The sequence below is a fragment of the Hypomesus transpacificus genome, chromosome 19 (assembly GCF_021917145.1).
Source record: "Hypomesus transpacificus isolate Combined female chromosome 19, fHypTra1, whole genome shotgun sequence".
Taxonomy (NCBI): Eukaryota; Metazoa; Chordata; class Actinopteri; order Osmeriformes; family Osmeridae; genus Hypomesus; species Hypomesus transpacificus.
The window spans coordinates 14,232,807-14,253,814 of NC_061078.1; the positions used below are offsets into that span (position 1 = coordinate 14,232,807).

Genomic DNA, 21,008 nt, shown 5'->3' on the forward strand with positions numbered 1-21,008 from the left:
CAATAATACACAGCATACGTCTAAAATATCCCATGTAATAGTTTACATCCTCTCATCTTTAATCATCATAATTATTAATATTCATATTTTCTGTGACATTCACACCCACCTTTGAGACAAAGAACTCTGATTAAGTTCAACATGTCAAACTTATCTGCAAAAAAAAGTTCAAAAATCGGTTTCCCCCCCCCCCCCCCCCCCCCCCTCCCCCCATCTCACATCAGATGGCATGTTTATTGTTATTGTTGTATATTCAAGTTATATTTGGGGCTTACATCTGGATATCCTTTTTCAAAAGTGGAATGATGTCTTTTTCAACTTCACAGGAAAAGGGAAATTGATGACAAGTCAGTTGCTCCACTAAGCCCTTCACACAGTGAATTCACGTGACCAAATATAAGTCAATGGCAATTACACCCAAATGAGTGATGTGCACTTACCACCCCCCACCCCACCCTCACAAAAGGGGGAAAAAAGGAAAAAAAAAAAATGGTGTCCTAAACAATTCATTTCCAAATGTAAATGTCTGCTCCAGCCCAAAGGGTGATTTTGTTGAATCTGAACTTTTCTCGCATTTCAAAAAGAGGATTAAGTAAAGAGTAGAAATGACATTATTTACATTGGTTCTCACATGCAGCTCAGTAGCTGAGAATTGAAATCATTGCAGCCAAAATCATGTCCTACCAGGTGAGTGGAGTAAGACATGCTAACACACAGACAATCCCACACATACATACACAGATATATATTTACACACACACACACACACACACACACACACACACACACACACACACACACACAAGGATACTGGCTGATTAATCAAACAAAACTTCAAAAATGCTCGTATTTCCAAGGAATCAATCTGTCCATTTAAGATTTAGTTTCAAGTTGCAGTGGCCAAACAACTCCAGTTGGGTAAACTTCATTAACATTTTACACTTAAAAACAGGAAGGAGCACTGCATCCTTAAAAGCATTACTGATCAAACGTGACTGACAGGGGTGCAAAATTGAACAGAACCAATAAAACAAGGCAGGATATAAGGCAGGCTGCACTAGCCTTATATTCTCAATAGCTCCCCCCTGTGGATATCATCTTTAAGTACAGGTAACATGCAGCTTTAGCCAAGTGCAACGTTTGTGTTTTCTTTTTGTAACTCAAGGACAGGTAAAGCAGCACCGCATTACTTAAATCAAAGTTCTGCACAAACCTACAGACAAACCAAGGGCAATAACAGGGGGGCAGAATGGGAAGACAACATTGGACGAAGCCTGAAGCTGCCGATATCAACCTCTCTTCAGCAGACTCGTCTGCCTGTACATCTGCATCTTTTACCGACACATGGGACTAGCGGATGAACAGTATCCACAATAGTGACAGGTGTGTAATGAGAGAATGAGATCGCCTTGGACGTGTCTACCCCAGGGGAGGAGGCCCGGTACCCGCTTGCCTCACATCGGAAAACCCCACGAGGACCACATAGCTCCCTGCCTGCAACAAGCAGGGAGGGAGATTGATCCCCCTTCACCTGGGATCCACAACATGACAGAATCAGAGGGTGAAAGGTCCCTCCCACTACACTACAGGGGAACTGCCCAGGGTACCTGTCTCTGAAGTCCAATACAAGTCACTTGGGAGGTCCTGTGTCTAAATAAGTAGAAGTATCTATACAATTAAAAAGGGGGGGGGGGGGGGGGACACCAGAGATAAGAGACTGAAAGAGAATGAGAATCACTGGAAACCAAGGACTATGTGCAACGTAGTTAGGTCATCAAACCATGAGTTTGCATGTCTGACAGTGCTTTATTATATCCAATCACTTTAGCTGGAAAGAGCAGAACAGTAACACGCAAAGGCCTTGGGGTGGAGCCACGACATCCGTCCAAGAGTTCGCTCCTTCCTCTTTAAAGTCACACATGAGCCAGATGGGGCTCTTACAGGAAACCACCAGGTGCCAACTGGCCCCTTGCTCTGCCCAGTTATCAGTAGTACATCACGCTGTCATTCCTAGACCCCAGCCAAGCCCCCAACATCAAACTTAAAGAACCCAATAGCAGCCTGCTAACTCCACCACAATCAGCAAACAAAAAAAAGAAAAGGATACAACCATTTTGTTTTTACATATATGTTTACAATTATAGTCCCTAGCTAATCTTCATAGGTCTTCAAATGGGTTTTTATTTCATTTGATCGAGTTGTTTGTTTTACAATTATATACAATGTACAGGCAGCAGATAACACATCTTTTGCAATGAGTGATGACAATGGAGGGCCACGTCGATTAGACGGACTCCCATTTAAATCAGACAATATACAAATGTGAGTAATCGTAAGTCTTAGAAAATGGTTGGTATCTAAAAGGGAAAGAAAAATAGGATGAAGGATTGAAAGCCCTCAGTATATACAGATCAAGCCAATGTAGCATTCAGCCCAAAACAGACAGAACTAATAATTAAATCATTTTCTCCATATACACAGACCATGGCTCAAAAAATATTTCCAAAGCTAAATAGCATCTCTGATTTGGTAATACAAGTTAGATAGTGTAGCATAGTGAATATTAGTCAGTACATAGTCTGATTGAACTTCTGAACACACATTCGTCATCACAGGGCTAATTAAATGGTTAGTAATGTGATGGATTAACTAGGCCGCCCCCCCCCCACACACACACGCACACCGATTGCAGATAAAATAAGACTCAAAACAGCCGTCAATCTATCCAGCTGTTTATAGCAAACAGAAAGAGAACATTGTGAGGTATTCAGGTTCGTGTTTTCCGACAGCTCGTCCGGCATTCTGATTTGAAGAAGCACGACAGCCGAGGAATCCTACCCTCCGTCACCAAACAGACTCCACTCACATCCCTACTGGATCGACTCCACCGGAAACAATGGGATCTCCAAGGTGAAATGTCTCTAAAAACAAAAAGGTCACGTCCTTCACCTCCCTCCTCTTGCCTGCCCAGGTATGAACACACACGATAAGCCCCTCAATACAGTGACACATACCCAACCCGACTCTCAGTGTGGAACACGGCTTGGGGGGGGGGGGATTCCTATTTAGTCACGTCAAAAAAAAGGCACATCAATTTGATATTAGGCATTACTGCTTTGAGTCAAATCACTGCAGAAACAACTAAAATAACGCCATCACAATTTGTGCCAACAAGATGGCTGCCTTCTTCACAAAAAGAGAAGCGCCACAAAAACAAGACAGAGAAAAAAAAAATAGCATTCAGTGCATATAACTACATTCAAAATAGACTTCATTTATGTACGTGCATGGTGGAAAAGCTGGCTACATCCAGCCAGGTTAAATCAACTCAACGAGGGGCCAATATTGATCCTAAACTGTGAATTTCAAATACGTGTAGTTACTGTTACCTGTATGCATCGACACCGTATGCTCATTCAGATGTTGAATGCAAATGTCTAAAATGTCACCATTTTATGTTAACTCCATTAACAAGACCTGAAAAATCTGCCAACACTCAGGTCTTTGCAGATATATCTGACATCATTCCCCAAACTTTTCAAAGCAATCAAATGCTATTTCCAGAGTCAATATTCAGTGAGAAACATCAGGAAGATTCTGTATAGGAAATTGAATTTAGTGCAATAAAAGCACATAGTGCCAAGCCGAGCCGAAATCTCCAACCTCAACAAGACCAGCTCTTGGTAACCGGTGGAGAGCACACAAAACTAAGACACACAAAACGATAACCAGGACAAGCGAAGCATACTCTACACGATAACCCTAAAGAGATATCATGGTACCAGGTGTTCCATTTTCTGACATGACTACCGGTAGTAAAAAGCTGCTGGATGGAATTTGACCCAAGCAAAATGAAGCGAGGGAAACGAGAATTTAGCTCGCTTGATCACTTAAAGAGATGAGATAGAAGATTTAAACAGGTCTTTCTACAATGTTCGTGAGAGCGCTGGATGTTTGAAAGGTCTTCGACTTGGATCTCTTAACAGAACCATGTCCTACAATCTTGATTACAAAATTTCTCTCGTAGAATTTGAAAAAGGTCCTTTGTGGAGCCATGAATGGAGAGTGTACAAATAGCGGGAGGTTTATTTGCATCTCATTCAGACAGAAGAAATTACCCGTGTGTAAATGAACGTTCAAAATTGAAAACAGGAATTAAAAGGTAAACCTGATGGATTAAAAGAGTGCTCAGACGCTTCTCTGTAGTATGCTGGTTTACAGAGGGGGCTGGGGGTACGGTACCACAGCAAGTGCATGGTGAGTCTACGTGTGCTGAGGTGGAAGAGGGGGGGGGGGGGGGCGGAATAGTGCCAACTGCAAAGCCGATCAAAGTGAAACCAATCAAGAAGAAGAGAGAGGGTTAGTACATGGATATGTTTTCAGATTATTCTTTTTTTTCCCCAGGTGACGTCAATATAGTCATTGCCATCAATGTTGTCGACATCATGGTGTTCATACCATCTTTTTTTTTTCTTTTTCTTTTCTCTGTGAGCGCGCTTGTGTGTGCGTGTGTGGTGTGTGGGCGTGCGTCTTAAGAAGTTCTGCTGTTTCCCATGCAACCCCAGGGCAGCAGTCTGCAGTGATGTGTGATGACACAGGGGGGGGGGTCAGTTGAGGGGAGGAGGGGGAGAGAAAGAGGAGGCTCGGGGGAGAATCGTTCCCATAGTTCCCGTGGCGGGGGTCTTTAAGGGCGACGCGGCAGCGCCCCTCACTGCCAGGACTGAGGGGGGAAGTTGTTGACCTCGGCCAGGTCCTGGACAGCAGCGCCTCTGTGGGTGTAGGTCAGCTTCACCCTCATTCGCAGTTGTTGCTGGAAGACGGCCAAGGAGAGACATGTTCATCAACGTGCTACGAAACCAACGTGGGGGTGGCCAACTGTGGTGCTTTGCAGTGGCGAGCAGTTACCTTCTGGGGGTTGAGGACTCGGATGACCTGTGTGACACTGCCCTGGTTGAGAGCGGGGACCACGTTACTGCTCGGGGACAAGAGCTGCAGCTGGAATGTCTGACGGGGGGGAGAGAACACACAGTCAGGGGCTGCTCAGGCTTCATGGAGAGTCCTTCCCCCATAAATCAGACTTTTATTGGCAAGCTTCTACCATGTGGCGATTTCTCACCTTTGGTACTGCAGCCTGGAAAACAAACTCTGTCATGTCGGCCTCGGTGGTGTTGGAAGCGTGGATGGTGATGACTGCTATATTGGGGTTGGGGTTGGACCTCTCGAAGGTGAACTCGATCTTCAGCCCATTCTTGTTGTACGCCGTCATGGGGGGGATGCCTAGACACACACACACACACACACAATTCAGCAAAATGCAAAAGTTCACCTCAAAAGGACACACGGGCTGCACAAACACAGCTGACACAGATCGACAACGCTCCAATCTACGTGCAGCAGGTGGATGCGGGCCGCGTGGAAGTGACGGCAGACAGAGGACACGTCAAGGAGGAGGGGTCCGGAGCTCACCTGAGGCCATGTCATTGAACAGGGGCTGTGAGGACAGGCCATCCAGGAGGAAGGGGGGCTGGGAGACAGGCACAGAGGGGACGGGGGCAGGACCACCTGGGGAGGGGGCCACAACACAGGGGGCTCCAACAGGGTACAAGGAACCACACACGCACAAAAACAGTCCACACTGAAACTCATACAACCTGGTGTATGGCTAACAATGAGTGCAGATTAATCAGGACGCCACTGGGGGGGGGGGGGGGTGAACAGAGATCAACAGGAGGAGATTGTTCTTGTCTGGAAGTCTCAAGGAGAGAGTATAAACGAAGGGAGACAGAGCTCACTGGTGGGGACATGAGCTAGGGCTCATGCAAATAAGTCGGACACAAACCTTTTGATGGACCCAAATAGAAATATTTCATGAATGCAAAAAAAGATTTGACGCAAGAAATAATATGACTGATGCCTGAATATTGCTGAGGTGCTTCCCCTCAATTATACTCAAGTTAACCAATAAATGGGAGTGTAGGAGTTAGTCACTGCTCTGAGCAGACACGCTGGGCCAGGTGTGGGCGCGTGAGAGCCAGAGTCCTACCAGTGAGAGAGAGGTCCCCCAGCAGGTCCAGCAGCTCTCCCCCAGCGGAGGCAGGCTTGGTGGGCAGGCTGGTCTGGATCACAGGTACCACGTCGTTACCCCCCAGGAGGTCCAACAGGTCATTCGCCTGAGGGCATCAACGGGAGGGGGGGGGGGGGCAGGAACATGACATCAGAACTCAAAGCCGTCACAAGGACCTCCGCAGTGGCTCAGATCAGATTTTGAACAAGACATACTAGAGATGCCCAGGACTTGTTCAATATCTGATTACAATATCTGAAGATCCATTACTTTGATCAAATCCTTCTGGGTGTTTTATTCGAAATGTACGACTCCACATTACTCTGGCAGAATACATGGCATCTTGTTTTTCAATAGAAGGCCTGGCACACCTTGTCATATTCCTACCAGCAGGGATCCTTGTTTGAACAGTGGGAGAATGCATTAGCAATCTTTTTGTGCCTCTCACTAGCTACATTAAGACCGTCTCACACTCCTTAGTGCTGAATGTAATGAGGCCCTAACCTGATTGGCTGGTTGAATGACAGGGGGCGGGTGTTTCGTGTCGAGAACTGAGGGCTCCGTTTCGCCATTGGTCTGGACGATCTCTGTGGGGCCATTGGAGGCAGTCTTCTCCATGATGGGCATTCGCTCCAGTAAGGCCGGCCTGCAGAGAACCAAGACCAGAGGGGGGGAGCGGAGAGTGAGAACATGAACAAAACAAGCACAGCTACCCATCTACTGAGACAATGTCTCATCTGAAGAATCAGACTTTAGGAGGGTGGGAACCAGACAAATCTGTCAGCTCGTGTTTTAGTTCTCTCTGGCCCCGCCTCCCAATTCAAGCAAATTTCCCTTCTGCAACCAGAACCTGGCAAATCACAACCATGTTCCTGATAAGGGATACCTATAATACAGTGGCTGTGCAGAGGAGTGCCGTTGAGTAAACAGCCATTGTTTTCCACCCGTGTAATTCCCTCCCATCGAGTCCAGAGGCGTGTTGTTCTGCGCCCATTGATCAAAGGGGTGTAACGATACACGTGTTTGTGTTGAACCGTTTCGTGCAGGGCTGTGCACGGCTGAGTTCCCGGAACGGAAGTCGCGTGTGTTTATTTTCCGCCGGCAACTACACGTGCAGCCCGTGTGCGTCATGGCAACCGCTAGCGATAAATCAGAGCTTCACGACCCTCCCTGTCGCTAGTCTCCTGCTTGGGAATACTTCGGCATCCTGGTCAAATATTGCAACGGAGAAAAACAAGTGGATAAAAGCTATAACTACTGCCATCTGAGTTTTTATGGCAGAGGATCTAAGACCGTATTCAGTTCTTGAAATATTTGTATTTAACGTATTACCAGGCAGGCACTTTGCAATAGAATTCTATTTTTTATTTAATTTTCATATTTTTCTGTACCGTTACACCCCTAGTTGATTATGACCTTTGGGTATCAAAAGGGTGGAGACGCCAGGCTAGGATTTCAGAGAGGTGCTTAAGCTTCGGAGAAGAGCTCACCTCATGTGGTCGTACTTCTTGAAAAGGGCGTTGTACTCTACAGCTCTCTGCTGCAGCTCCACGTCAATGCTGCTGCCGTATATTGACACCACCTTCTTGATTCGGCTGCAGAAAAGAAAGAAAAAGGTTTTGAGTTCATTAGTGCCAAGGCAGTAATGATGGCCACACATCCCACGGGATCATATCTTTGATCAAGCCCATCTTACTTGACACCGGTGAAACGGGTGGACAGCTTCATGATAGCAGTGAGGGAGTAACCCCGGGTTACAGGGGTAGACATGTTGGACACTAGAAGACCTTCCAGGACATCGAGGACCTCATCCTCAGTCACCTACAGTCGCCACAGCACAGGGATGAAACATCTCGCACTGATCCTTTTGGAGAGTGCGTTTGTGTGTGTGTGTTCCAGAAAAGACCTGCTTTACCTGGATGGGCTCCTCCTCCTCACACTGGCCAGACACCAGGAGGTCTCCGTACTCGCCGATGCACCAGGACGACACCTGCACCAGAGGTTGCTGTGGGAGACAAAACACACCCCAGGTTCACTGAGCTCTCTAGTCTCCTCCGAGCTCTCTAGTCTCCTCCGAGCTCTCTAGTCTCCCCCGAGCTCTCTAGTCTCCCCCGAGCTCTCTAGTCTCCCCCGAGCTCTCTAGTCTCCCCCGAGCTCTCTAGTCTCCCCCGAGCTCTCTAGTCTCCCCCGAGCTCTCTAGTCTCCCCCGAGCTCTCTAGTCTCCCCCGAGCTCTCTAGTCTCCCCCGAGCTCTCTAGTCTCCCCCGAGCTCTCCCGTCTCCTCCGAGCTCTCCCGTCTCCTCCGAGCTCTCCCGTCTCCTCCGAGCTCTCCAGTCTCCTCCAAACCTCCTCCAAACCTCCTCCACCTCCGGAGCAGCACGGCCTACGTCTCACCTGGGAGATGTCATCCAGCAGGGCTTTGTAGAGTCTCTGCACGGTGTAGGCGTGCATCTCCACGCTGTTGGTGATGAGCTGGATCAGGTTGGGGACCGAGTCGTCCCTCACGTAGCTCCCCGCCTGCAGGAGGGAACCACAGGCAGCCCGGTTAGCAAAGTAAACACTTCCAACGAACCTCCATGTGCGAGTCGGTGGGTGCAGAAGGCTGGCTGTCGTCAGCATTGAGGAGATCATCATTTGGTGTACAGACGATGGATCACTCGAGGTATCATCTTCCAACAGCCGAGCATTGCACACGTCCTCAAAGTTGGTCAAATGCAGCGAGGGGCAGGGAAGGCTTGTGTTCATGTGCTGAAGAGGTACGTACCGTTGTCAAGACTCTCATTATCGTGTCGATGTGCCATCTCTTTGAGGGCGCATACCTGGGAGGCAGAGCGGGAAGTTAGTCAGCTGCCATCACTTTTAACGGACGTTGTTGAACAAGCACAACAATAGGGGGAACTAAGGCAAGCACGAGACAGGCATCACGTGGTGATGACGGATTACTCATTTTATTAACACACTATGCTAATAAGTCAGCCATTTCAGGGCCCTTGAGGCGAAGCAAAGGCTAAACATTTAAGGAGTTTTAATGTCACAGAAACCGCAGTAACCTGAAACCCACTCTGAGGCCACCTGACAACCAGTGCACCACCCCCCCCCCCCCCACTGCCGGGCCTTACTTCTCTGCAGCCAGGAAGACTCCGGACGCACAGTCTGCTTTAAAGTCTGGATCGCAGGAGTCCAGGAAGTACAGCAGCTCCTTCATCATGCCTCGGATATTGTTCCCGTTCACCAGGGCGAAACTCAGCTCCATCGCGCGCCTGCGGAAAACGCAGGAAGACGGTGAGCAGCGACCACTTTGCGGTTTCTCTTCCGCCATCGGCTCTGCACTGCGGCACGCCTGGCACACTTTCCTTCACGCCGTTAGAACTCCTTCTGCTTCTCCGCCCGTCTGAGACTGACCTCTTGATGGACACGTCCAGGTCTTTCAAACAGTCCACGATGGTGCTCCGATGCCTCTGCACTGCATTGTGGTCCGTTTGTACAGTCTTCAGCAAGGATGTCAAAGCCACGTATCTGAGGGGGGGGCCACACAGGAACAAAGGCTTTAGTGCCGTCCTGCAATCGAGGGTGTCCTGAGGACACCGGTTCAGATTAATGCACGGCCCCATTGCTGAGGGGGCGACCTCACCTGATGTTTTTGTCATTGTTGAGGAGGAAGCGTCCCAGAATGTTGATGGCCAACACCTGCAGAGCAGAAGGTTAGGAGTACACGTCCACTGATCCTGTTCACGTGTGAACACATGAACAGGACGAAAACACTGACTAAATGAAGAACTCACCCTGAGTCCACTTTCTGATTTGATGTCCATGATGGTCAGTACTGTCTCATAAAGGATTGCATTGCCTACATTTTTACTTGTTTCTGTGTTGGTTGCAACCTGAAAAGAGTGAGGGCGACGCATCAGTCCCCTTGCTCAGACACTGGCTGGGGAAGACGAAGGCTCAGAGGACGTTGACCGTCACTTCTTACCTGTGCAAGAATGTCATTCATCGCTTCACTCGAGTCATCGTCGCTCCTGCCAAGGATTCGCAATAGTCTCAATATCCGCACCTGGAACGAGAGTCAATAGTGGCCGGGTGATATTCAGCCGGTATACATGTAGTAACCGACGAAGGTAACCTTTTTTTAAGGCTTTTTAAGGCTTTTTAAGGCTTTTTAAGTAAGGTTTTTTTTTACGGCCTCACCTGCAGAAAGGGGTCACTGATACCCGACACGTCATGCTCGGGCGAGTATCCCGACATGATCAGGTTCTTCAGGATTCTCACCAGCTGTGGAACCAACTGTAAAACACAGGAGACATATGGCGTCAGCAAAGCCATTCAGACTCCTCGACTTCCACGGAGCGTGCTTCAGAAATACCAGAAAAATTATTTGTAAATCTATGTAATTAAGACGTGATTCTATACACATATTGGGTTAGGGAAACTTGTTTAATGAGCTAATCAAGAAGGATCCCACCTCCTTAACCATAATGTATCCTACTTGTCTTGTTTTTCAGAATTACAGATAACAATTCCAAGCAACATTCTTTTTTATAAAGAGTAATAGTGATATTCATTAAATACGTTTAGTGACAACACTTAAGGTGATCGTTTGAAAACAGACCCACCACCTCGTTTTCAACATTGTAATCAAAAGAGTTACATATTAGTATTATGACACTAGGACAATTGTGAGAAATGCATCTACGAAACAAATTTAAAAACTCATTTTGTGATACAGAAAACGGACGTTATGGCCACTGTGAAATGGAAATAAAACAAATCAAATAATAACCAAACAAAAAGTCAACACTGAGCACATATTTGATTACATCTACTGTGACCATGTGAAGTGATTACTAGTGACAGCATGCACCAGCTATGAAACCAGAATGTCCTCTTACCTTCTCATTCTAACACAATGCAGGAATTGTAACAAAGACAAATGACAGAAAAAATATGAGGTAGATGTTAGGGGAGGAAACCGGCAGAGATTCACTTTCAGAGAGCTCCAAATGATGTTTCAATCATGAACATGAGGGGTGGGAGGACTGGCACAAAGCTGGTACGACTAGGAGGGGAGGGGGGAGGTACAGCTGAGATACAGGCAAGAGGAACGGAGAGGACACCACTGGAGGTCAACTTCTAATGCAGAGCAAACCTTACATGAAAAATGTCATTCAAGGCTTTTGTAATTTTATTTTTAAGTCAAGCATGTTTTGAAGTCCACCTTAATAGCCATACTCAAAGGAAAATGCATACACCGAGAGGAAATGAAATGTGGAGCAGGCTAAAGACGAATGCTCAATTAACTCCCAGAGGACTGGCTGACAAGCCTGCCTAGAAGACAGATTGCTGGTCAGGATGTTGACATCCTGAGGGGTGGTCCGTACCTTTCGGAAGTGCGACAGCATGTCAGGGCTTCTTTCACACATCTCAGTGAGGAGGACCACTGATGTGTGGAGAACACCTGGAGGGGGAGGAACACAAGGCCAGTCACTAAAAGGAACCTTCAATGTCTCATAACTTGGACAAACAAATGGCAATTAAAAGCATTGTAAGGCAAGGCAGGCTTCCAGTAGGGTCTCACAAGAGAGGCATCACTTTTTTTTCCCCCCTCTCCTCTCTTCATGCCGTGAAATGTCCCCTTTTGCCTAGTGACACCTTCACCGGCTGTGACGGACAGAGTCATTAATTCTACTCTCTCCGGAGAAGGACACCGAGGACAGGAGCCAAACTTTTTGCCGGCACCCTTCAGGACAGGAAACGGTGTGTGCAGGAGCAGCAAGACGCAGCCACATTCCCCTGGCTGTTGTCTCACCATGGTTCTTCTCGCTCAGCAGGTTTTTTGTGGCCGGGAGGAACATCTCCATCAGCTCTGGGACCTTCCTGATGACGTGGACCGCACACAGTGCCGCCTGTGAAGAACGTTCAAAAGTCCATCAGCTACTAACAAAATCTTTTTGTGTGTGTCTTTAAAGTACGTGACAGATGCACGTGGATAAGGCTTGTCCGGCCAAACCTTTTTCCTCAGGTAGGAGTTGGATGTTTTGAGCAGCTTCTCCACCTCCCCAGCCAGGTCGCGACACATCTCAGAGGAGCCCATGCAGCCCAGCGTGCACAGGGCCAGGCCCTGGACGTACTGTGTGCTGTGGTTCAGGTCACTGTGGACGAGAGAGGACAGGATGAACAGGTGGCAGCCGTGAATACGGATGGAGAAAACGGGGGGGGGGGGGGGGGGGGGGGAGTAGGGATGTCACGGGAACCATACTACCGACACCTTCCGGTTCTAAAATGACAAAACACAGACGATGCCCATTTTTTAGGCACCGTAGGCAACGATGCCAGTGTTAGCAATGATGCCAGTGTTAGCAATGATGCCAGTGTTAGCAATGATGCCAGTGTTAACAATGATGCCAGTGTTAACAGCATCGGTGCTGCGCCTCTTCCGGAACTGATGCTTTGTCAAAAAACCATTACCCCCCAAAACTTTTTTATGATGCCAAAACAAATCCATGTAAAAGACGATTTGCGAGAGAATTTTTTTTGCCGCGATTAGCGTAATTGTGATTAATCTAGATTAATTTCGAAATATGCGATCGATTTACCCAAGACCATGTTGACATGCATTTTTTCCTCTCTAAAAACCTTGAACTAACCAACAAAAGGTGTGCAATGCTGTGAAAAAAAAAGAAGAAATGTTCATCTTGTTAGCTGAATGGTTGCACTGCTAGATCCACTGTTGTTGTTGTTGCACAGCACCTTTTGAAAAGGTGTCTGGAATGTGTCTGGGGACACTAGTTGTTGCACTAGGAGCATTAATTGCACTTTATGTTATTCTATGCTATATCGCACATGTTATGTTTTGTTATAAAATTAGTGCTGTCAGTTTAACGCGTTATTAACGGCGTTAACGCAAACCCAAATTAACGGCGTCAATTTTTTTATCGCGCGATTAACGCTCTTTTTGGCCTAGCAAACTTTGTAGTTTTTTTCACATGCTTTTGCAACAACTACCGAAGTTAGAAAAACTACAACACCACACCGGATCTAGCTAGACCGGAAACAAAACAACAGGCACGCCACACACTTGTTTGGCTTGCGATCCGGCTTAAGCGTAGGAGCAGAGCCCGTTTACGGATATGAGACATTCTCTGGTAGTAGGTTAACGTTACGTTTTGAGTGGATGGCGAGCGCGAGACGCCGAAATGGATGCCAATAAGATTCTGAATGGAAAGTTTACTTTTAAAAAGTTGCCAAATGGTTCCATTGACAAGACCAAAGTGATCTGTGTGTTTTGTCGTTGTAAACTGAGCTATCATCGCAGCACGTCCAGTCTGAAATACCACTTGATGGCCAAGCACACAGATGATGCGAATTCTCCGCCCCCTCGTCAAAGCCAGGCGATTGCAATGTTGTTTTCAATAACAAAAAATATTTGCACGAAGCAATCCGAACCACTTTTCCATGTTGATAAGAGCATTACAATTTGAAAAAAGAATAGGACAAAAAGAAATCAAGGGACATTTAGAATAGATAAAAATGTGCGATTAATTGTGATTAATCGCGAGTTAACTATGACATTAATGCGATTAAACATTTTAATCGTTTGACAGCACTATATAAAATGTTTATATTTTCAAGTATTTTAATAAAGAAGTTAATGTTTAAGTACATGGAATCTTAGACAACTATTTATTTTTACCCTGGTATCGATATTGGCATAGAAAATCTTGTTTTATTACTGGTATCGGTACCGACTACTGAATTTTTGGTATCATCACACCCCTAAAGGATAGGGTTCAGGAGTCAGGAAAACAAACAGGCAGAGAGAATGTAGACGGGAGTCACAGAAGAGAGGAGAGAGACTGAACAGCTGGGCAGGCAGGTTCGGGGGCTGAGCCCATATCCGACGGCACGCACTGGGGAGCACCACTTATGACTAACACGTTTGGCAGAGAACAGAGTGCTGGTGTTGAGCGCCATCACCTCTTGAAGCACCACACCACTTATCTTTACACACACATTACAAACCGGCAGCTGCTCCTGACAACCCAGCAAGTGGCTTCCCGAGCGCTTGATAAAATACAGCTTGATGCGAGGAACATCCCCTTATATCAGGGAAAGTTGGAATCGACCGCAGGAGATTTCGGGCAGAAGGCGAGGGAGTTGAAAAACACACAGAAATGGAGGCAGCAAAGCGAGCCCTTACTTCTTGATGCAGTTCGTCATGAGTAGATGGACATCCTGCCTCTCGTCCAACAGCAACATGGCTCCCAAGTACCCTATCCTCTTGTCGGTGAACTTCTGGGACGCAATCAATTTCAGGCACTCCAGCTGGAAGACAAGACTCATCAGTTCACATAACTGCTTCCCCCCCCCCCCTTCTCTTCGCTGAGACGAAACACTCATGGCACTCGATCACTGCCGGTCTGAGGAAAACCGACAAACAACTCGGGAGAAGACTAAGCATTCGCCCGGCGAAGCCTACCTGCCCAAAGTGCGCCGGGTAGCCCAGCATGTGCATGTAGAGCAGCTTGGCCACGTTTCGACAGCGGTAGGTGTTGTCCTCCTCTCTGAAGGACGAGCGGATGGCAGCACACTCCTTCTGGATCATCTCGCGCTCCTCGGCTTGGGTCCGGGCCGTCCGGATGGTCCGGATCAGCTCCCGCAGTCTGATCGGAGCTGGCATCCTCTGGAGAGCGGAGGGAGGACGTTCGTTAGCTCAGGTGGATTTGAAGGCGGCAACTGAGCTCCAAGCGTGCAGCACTGTTTGAACAGGGCCCTCTAACACACCGCAAAATCTTATTTGAAATGTAGATGACATCAAGTTAGATTAAAAGATATAAACCCAAGAATAAACACAAAGACAGCAGAAGGAATCATCCACTCTGACAGTGGCTGATGTTTAGTAGCTTATGAAGAGACTACAAAAGACACGATTGAAATGAAGTATAAAAAGGCACTCTGGAAAACCGGGCACTGGGTGAAGCTAAAAATCGGCAGGTGCTGCCCAGGACCCTCCGACGTGCAGTTCGACTGAAGTAATACACATGCGTTCACCACCAATGGGCACTGCAGTAGTTAACACAGAGAGAACATGCCTGGCTGGGCATAGTCAACTGTCTGAAGCAGCACTGAATGAAACAATGCATAAGAGCATTCTGTACAGCATAAGTGTATGTATATAATCTTGTATATAGAGCCAACAGTCTCTCCTAACGCTTCTGGCCTGCACTTTGAATTTGACTATTTTGTGTTTGCAAAACATTTTTAACGGCATATCAAAGAGTCCACATTATGGGGAGAAATGTGAGTGGTGAAAGGAGAATGACAGGTGAAATTCCATTCCCTTGCTCGGGAGCTCCTAAGTAAGGCACTAAGGTTTCAAACTGAGCAGTGGAGCACAATTAAATATTGAGAAGGTGCACATGCATGGAGGTGAGATTCAATTCTCTTGTAAGATTTCCATGCATCCAGGCCAGAGCGCTAGCCCCATTTCAGCTCCATTCCTACACTCCAGAAAGCCACGGTTTGGACTCCACCCCCATGACCTTTGTGAGCTACCTGTGGAGACGCAAGGGCACGCAGTGTTTCCCACACATAGACTAATTTGTGGCGGTGCGCCACAGAATCAACACCGGCCGCCACACATTGCGTTTCGTAAAATATTTGTTTTTATCGCTATTTAGGTTAAAACACGCAGCGTATTCGTTCAGCTGCATTTCCTTTCCCCTGCTCTCCCTCCGTCTCTCTGTCACTCATGCGTCTTTCTCACATATGCACAGTCACAACGTCAGCACACGTTAGCAACAACAACGCATACATATGCCGTTCTAGTAAGACCGACAGCTATATCAGCGAGCCTTCAGCATTAGTGCCGTAGCTAAAAGTCGAGAAAAGTTGAGGCTACTTTTCGCGAGGTACCTTACTCACATTTACATTTAGTCATTTAGCAGACGCTCTTATCCAGAGCTAATTACAGTACTCGAAGTTTCCCCTTCGTTCTTTTGGTGAGAAGTCTCAAGAGCTAGCTTACCCGGCGTCATGGAGCCAACCAGTTAAATAGTTGTTTAGCACTAGGGTTGCTACATGCATAATGCAGAAATAATATGTTAGTTGTTGTTAATTTTGTGAAGGTGTGAATCATTTTGGATTAATATTTAATGTAACAAATTACTAACAAATTAACTGTAAAGAATTATTAACGAAGGAATTATTACGACCCCCCCCCCCCCCCCCCCCCCCCCCCCCGTCTGACAACCCCCACCCCTCCCCGCCACAATTAGGTTTCTAATCTGTGGGAAACACTGGGCACGCACGTCAAAGTCACACGCTGGGATTGAATCGGTGGCCTGATAATCACAGGGAAAGTTCAAGCTATTGCCGCATTGCTCACACCTATGGAATTATTTTCAGATTTCCATTAAGTGTAAAGCAGCAGCTAGGGCAGGGTGGTTAATGCGTGAGCACCGAACATAAACCAGCGAAAGGCCGAAAAGGGAACTAAACCTGTGACAATGGAGGCTTTGGGTTTGCCGTCTCAAAACAAAAGGACGTGAATGAGCAATAGCAAGGCCTCTACAAATGTCAAGTCAGAAGAAGTGAGTCATTCGAGCAGAGGACATGACCATCCCAAAGGCAAAGCCCCAACATGGGCGTGTCCAACAAACAACACTTCCTGGTTCCAGGAACAACCCTCCCCATACGCGTTTCAACATACACACCTGTACGCTGCACCAACAGAGACGCTGTCAAGTCACTATAACAGATTCAGGAAGTGGTGCCAAACTAGCCTTCTACTAAAAGCCACATTAAATACCAGCTCATTCTTCCCTTGTCCGTCAGAACACAATGCATTTGGTCAAAGAGATGGGGGAACTAGGAGAGGGAGATCCTTAAGAGATCCCAGCCCTGGACATGCTGGAGTGGCCTGAAGTGAAATGAAGAATGTCAGCAGGCTGGCATCAGCAGCACTCTGTGGGGGGGGGGGAGGTGGGGGGGGGGGTGGAGGTCGTGTTTATGGCAACTTAGGGGCCTGGTGAGAGGCCCAAGTGTTAATTTCTTTAGGCCACAACGGGAGATCCATCACTGCTCACAATGCCAAGAACTAAGACGAAAGTGCTTATTGCTGGGTCCTCCGAGCAGAGAGAAGATGTGTTTACGACTCCCCATCTCAAAGAAGCACGACTCTTTTATCTGTTGGCATGCAGCACATAATTAGGCTGCCGAAGCAAGTGTGTCTCCGATAATTACTTGCTGAAGAAAGTCATTTTGGGCATATAGCTGCCTCAGAGGTAAGAGGGATGCTGGTACACACAGAATGCACTTGCTAAACAGACAGAGCCAAAACTCCCTGTCTTGCGTTGACGGATGATACACTTAGTGAAGGCTTTGCCAATACAGTACTAGACCTACTAATATAAGCCTTCAGTAAAGGCACCAAGTATTTCCTGTCAGAATAAAAATCGACGCCTCCTGTAACAAAATACACCTGCTGAGAAATAAACCCTTCTAACCCTGTTGCTGTGTGTAACAAAGCCATATCCTAAACAATGGACATACAAAACTAGAATTAAACACTGGCTTACCACCAGACATTACTCGACTATCCTTGCTCAAGCCTTTGTTTCGGCATTCCTATCCCTTTTAAGAAACCTTAACTTTGAATCACACCTCTTTCTAAACCGAGATATACACACGGGGGGAGGTCTTGATCTTCATACTGTCCAACAGCTATCATTCAGAAATGGAAGTTGTAGCGAAATGTCAGGTCAAGTTAGTCTAGCTGTGGAGACGGTGGAGCAGGAAATAGGCCGAGGTCTCAAGGAGAGACCGGAGAGAGAGTCTGCAGAGTTGCACAGCTGATCATGTCAGAAGTCCCTGGAATCAAAGTGGAATGGGAGGTCCAGGTAGTCCACATTCCAGAGAAGCCAAAGGTTAGCAGAGCCTCTACTGGCCTATTCAAATGTACTGAGTGCCACTCACTGGTAATGTGCCATCGATCAGACAAGAGCGGTCACCCTCTGGACTACCTTCATCTCTCTGTCAGTACACCAAAAGTTGAGAATTATGAGTAGCCTAGATAAGGTTAACATTAGTTGGCATTAAGATACCACAGTGGAAATTCATGACACACAGCCCATCATAAAGCACACAGCCTGTCATAAAAGATGGGCTGTGTGGAGCTAATGAGTCAAACTTAACAACGTTGTAATGTTCAGGCTTACATCCCACTAAATATTTCCATCCTACTACCTTCATGTACATTTTGACAGATTAATTAAGAGGAATTAAAGTACTGGATAAATTGCTGTTCTTTTAAGTGTGCTCAGCTCACATAAGTATAGGGTACATGTAACCAGTCATTGAGAGCCTAACAAACAGACTGCTCTGCAGACCATGTTGTAACACAGCACACATTCTTTGATTCATTATAACATGAGACTTCTGATATTTTAGTTCTTTAACTAACCCTGTACGCGCAGCACTAACAAGAACTGTGTGGTGTCTAGGGTAAACTAATGAACAGAGCGAGAGTTGAGAACCCAAAATGGATTAGAAAGACCATAGGTGGGTAGAAGTTTGAGCTGGCCAAACGGTTGGCTAGCAACAGCCAAGGGAGCTCTCCCCAAGGTCAGCTTTCATCAGCTTTTCATTCGTCTTGTAGAATACTCCAGAAAGACAAAAAGACCACTGTTCAACCGTGTGGCTGGATTTTGGCACTCCAGAAACATGAACAGGCAATACTTGGTCATTTGGTAAAGAATCATTTAAACATTGCGGTTGAAGATTTGACATGTTACCTTAACAATTTATAGATAACTACATACTGATATAAATGCCACTTTAGCCTGGCAACATAGCTCACTGGCTGTGGTCTTCCTGCTAAATCCATTCTAGTTCTATGTCACGTCCTATGAAATGGCATTTAGACATTTATTCCGAGAAGGATCACCGTGTCCGTATTTGTAATGACTCCAGTTGAAGTGTTCGGGATGACCCACCTCACTAAACACTTCTCCATATGTAAAGCATGGCTGGATGTACAACTTAGACAAAGAGAATCGGGAAGCAGAGATGAAGACTGGTGGACAGATTGTAACAGCATCAACAGCTAGTAACCACAGTAGGGACTCCACCAGACAAAGCTCCAATACCAGCTGTGGGAGACTTCCAGAGCACCCCCCCCCCCCCACACACACACACACACACACACACACACACACATACACACCCACACACCCTCGGGAGAAACACATGCCTTCTGCACCTAGTAAACACTGTCAACAACACGCACAAGGCAACAGATACAACTAGAGCAACTAAACTCTGCAGAAAAGTTGTTTGCAAAAAAGATGCAAAGCTACTATTGGAGGGGGACCTTTACTTCCTGACCAATATTTTAGCCTATTGCTTCCTTGTGTCTCATTTTGCAGTCACTGCCCAGCCAAGCCCTTAGAGAGATGCCTTTAAATTGGAAAAGTGTTGCAGCTGGCTACCATTTGCTATCCAATAAATAAACAATACCAATAGGGCTCAAATGATATAGCAGTTCAAGAGGCACTTGAAGGACTTTGGTCTTTTGATTTACAATACACATCATGAAATATGTGGTTTCTTTCTTACACAAGACAAATTATCATTCATCATTAACAGTTAAATTGTTAGGTGTTAACCACTGAGTGGTCACGTTAAAGTCCTGACCTAGAAACACTGAATCTTTCAATTTCCTTAAGAATTCATAAAGTAAATTGAAGTGTGAGATTATGACCTCTTCTAATGGATTGATGGGAAGCAAAGGATAGACTGAAATACGTTGTCAGCATCCTAAATGCAAATACAACCACATGCAAACAAATACAGGCACAGAATCCAGAGCCTTTGACACAAACAGCTGTTGACAGTCCATTGCTATTACTGATCTAAATGGAAAGTAGGCTTCTGAAATCTAAGAACAAATATCAGGGTGTATTCAATTATCATGATATATAGCTCCCAGGCCAGGACACACAAGCATGGATGTAGTTAAGCTGTGTGTTGGGATTTACAAACATCCGATCAAAGTTGTGCATCAAGCCACTTGGACCAAAAGGCGTGTGGATCAAGAGAAAGACCAATTTCCTGAACGCAGGCCATTCAACTTAGCCACCCACCAATGATGGGAGTACATTTGACTACACTTTGTAGCCTGTGTGGCAATGTGAAGGTGGTAACCTTGACGTTTTTAATGGAAAAGCCAAGCTAGTCCTGTTCTGAGTCAGGCCATTTTTTTATGACAATTTCAGCCTCCTTATTTCTCACATCCATGAGCCTACTCCGTTTTCTCAAATGTTAGCAAGTGGTTGCTCCTGTTAGCTAACATTGACTAACTTGCTACGCACTCGGTAACAGAGGCCTTTTCCTTTTAGCACTAGCAGGATTAGCTACTTCGCTTGATATGTCCGTTTCTTGATACCATGCAACTCATGATCACCAAATGACAAAATTCTGAGATGACAAGCAACGAATGGCTGGGTATCTCATTGAACCATATGAACACAGATCATAGATAGCTATCATGTTGTTTAAAACGGTGAAGATCAAAAGCATACCAGAGACCAACCTACCCCGTGTTAGCTAGCTAACAAGAGCTACTTGCTACCAGACGCTAACCCCCGGTGCACTGACAGACTTGAGACTGGCGAACGCGAGCCTAGCTTGCCAGCCCCACTTCCTATGCAGAGTCTACAGGCACACCTGTCAACGCGATCACAGACATAGAAAATATGCTTCTGAGCGTGTTAGCAGAATTGACTGCTCTGTTTAGCTGACATGAAAATAGAAAGTTGTACTCACTAGCCGTAATGATACCAGAAAATTACTGGAATCTTCTCTATTTGCGACGGAGGGAGGAACAGACCAGACATTCAAAATGGTGGCTACCCTAGCCTCAGCACTTCTACCGCAGGCGGAGGGTT

General features: G+C 46.4%; 1 protein-coding gene and 1 non-coding gene across 3 annotated transcripts; both read right to left on the reverse strand.

Moving 5' to 3' along the window:
• Nucleotides 1–187: 187 nt before the first annotated feature.
• ap1g1 (adaptor related protein complex 1 subunit gamma 1) lies at nt 188–21,004 on the reverse strand. 2 transcript variants are annotated; one of them, XM_047041533.1, is made up of 24 exons: nt 20,887–21,004; nt 14,540–14,743; nt 14,261–14,385; nt 12,071–12,212; nt 11,870–11,966; nt 11,442–11,518; nt 10,953–10,961; nt 10,252–10,347; nt 10,037–10,117; nt 9,846–9,944; nt 9,695–9,750; nt 9,466–9,579; nt 9,183–9,323; nt 8,828–8,882; nt 8,458–8,580; nt 7,980–8,069; nt 7,761–7,885; nt 7,555–7,659; nt 6,569–6,710; nt 6,044–6,170; nt 5,467–5,562; nt 5,117–5,277; nt 4,906–5,004; nt 188–4,810 (listed from the first exon to the last, which is right to left on the reverse strand). In XM_047041533.1, the coding sequence occupies exons 2-24, from the start codon at nt 14,738–14,740 to the stop codon at nt 4,709–4,711; spliced, it is 2,463 nt and encodes an 820-aa protein (XP_046897489.1). In that variant the 5' UTR covers nt 14,741–14,743; nt 20,887–21,004; the 3' UTR covers nt 188–4,708. The 2 variants fall into 2 exon arrangements, with proteins under 2 accessions (XP_046897489.1, XP_046897490.1); XM_047041534.1 differs by lacking the exon at nt 10,953–10,961.
• LOC124482334 lies at nt 8,667–8,745 on the reverse strand. Its single transcript, XR_006957745.1, has one exon. It is a non-coding gene; the product is annotated as a small nucleolar RNA SNORD71 (small nucleolar RNA).
• Nucleotides 21,005–21,008: the final 4 nt, after the last annotated feature.

What these genes read in the sequence shown, in the direction of transcription:
- ap1g1 (XM_047041533.1), bottom strand. Translation starts at nt 14,740, where the DNA reads ATGCCAGCTCCGATCAGACTGCGGGAGCTGATCCGGACCATCCGGACG. An exon ending in ATGACGAACTGCATCAAGAA is followed by an intron (nt 12,213 to 14,260) that starts GTAAGGGCTCGC and finishes TCTCGTCCACAG; the next exon opens with TGACCTGAACCACAGCACAC. An exon ending in TCAGTGACCCCTTTCTGCAG is followed by an intron (nt 10,118 to 10,251) that starts GTGAGGCCGTAA and finishes CTCTCGTTCCAG; the next exon opens with GTGCGGATATTGAGACTATT.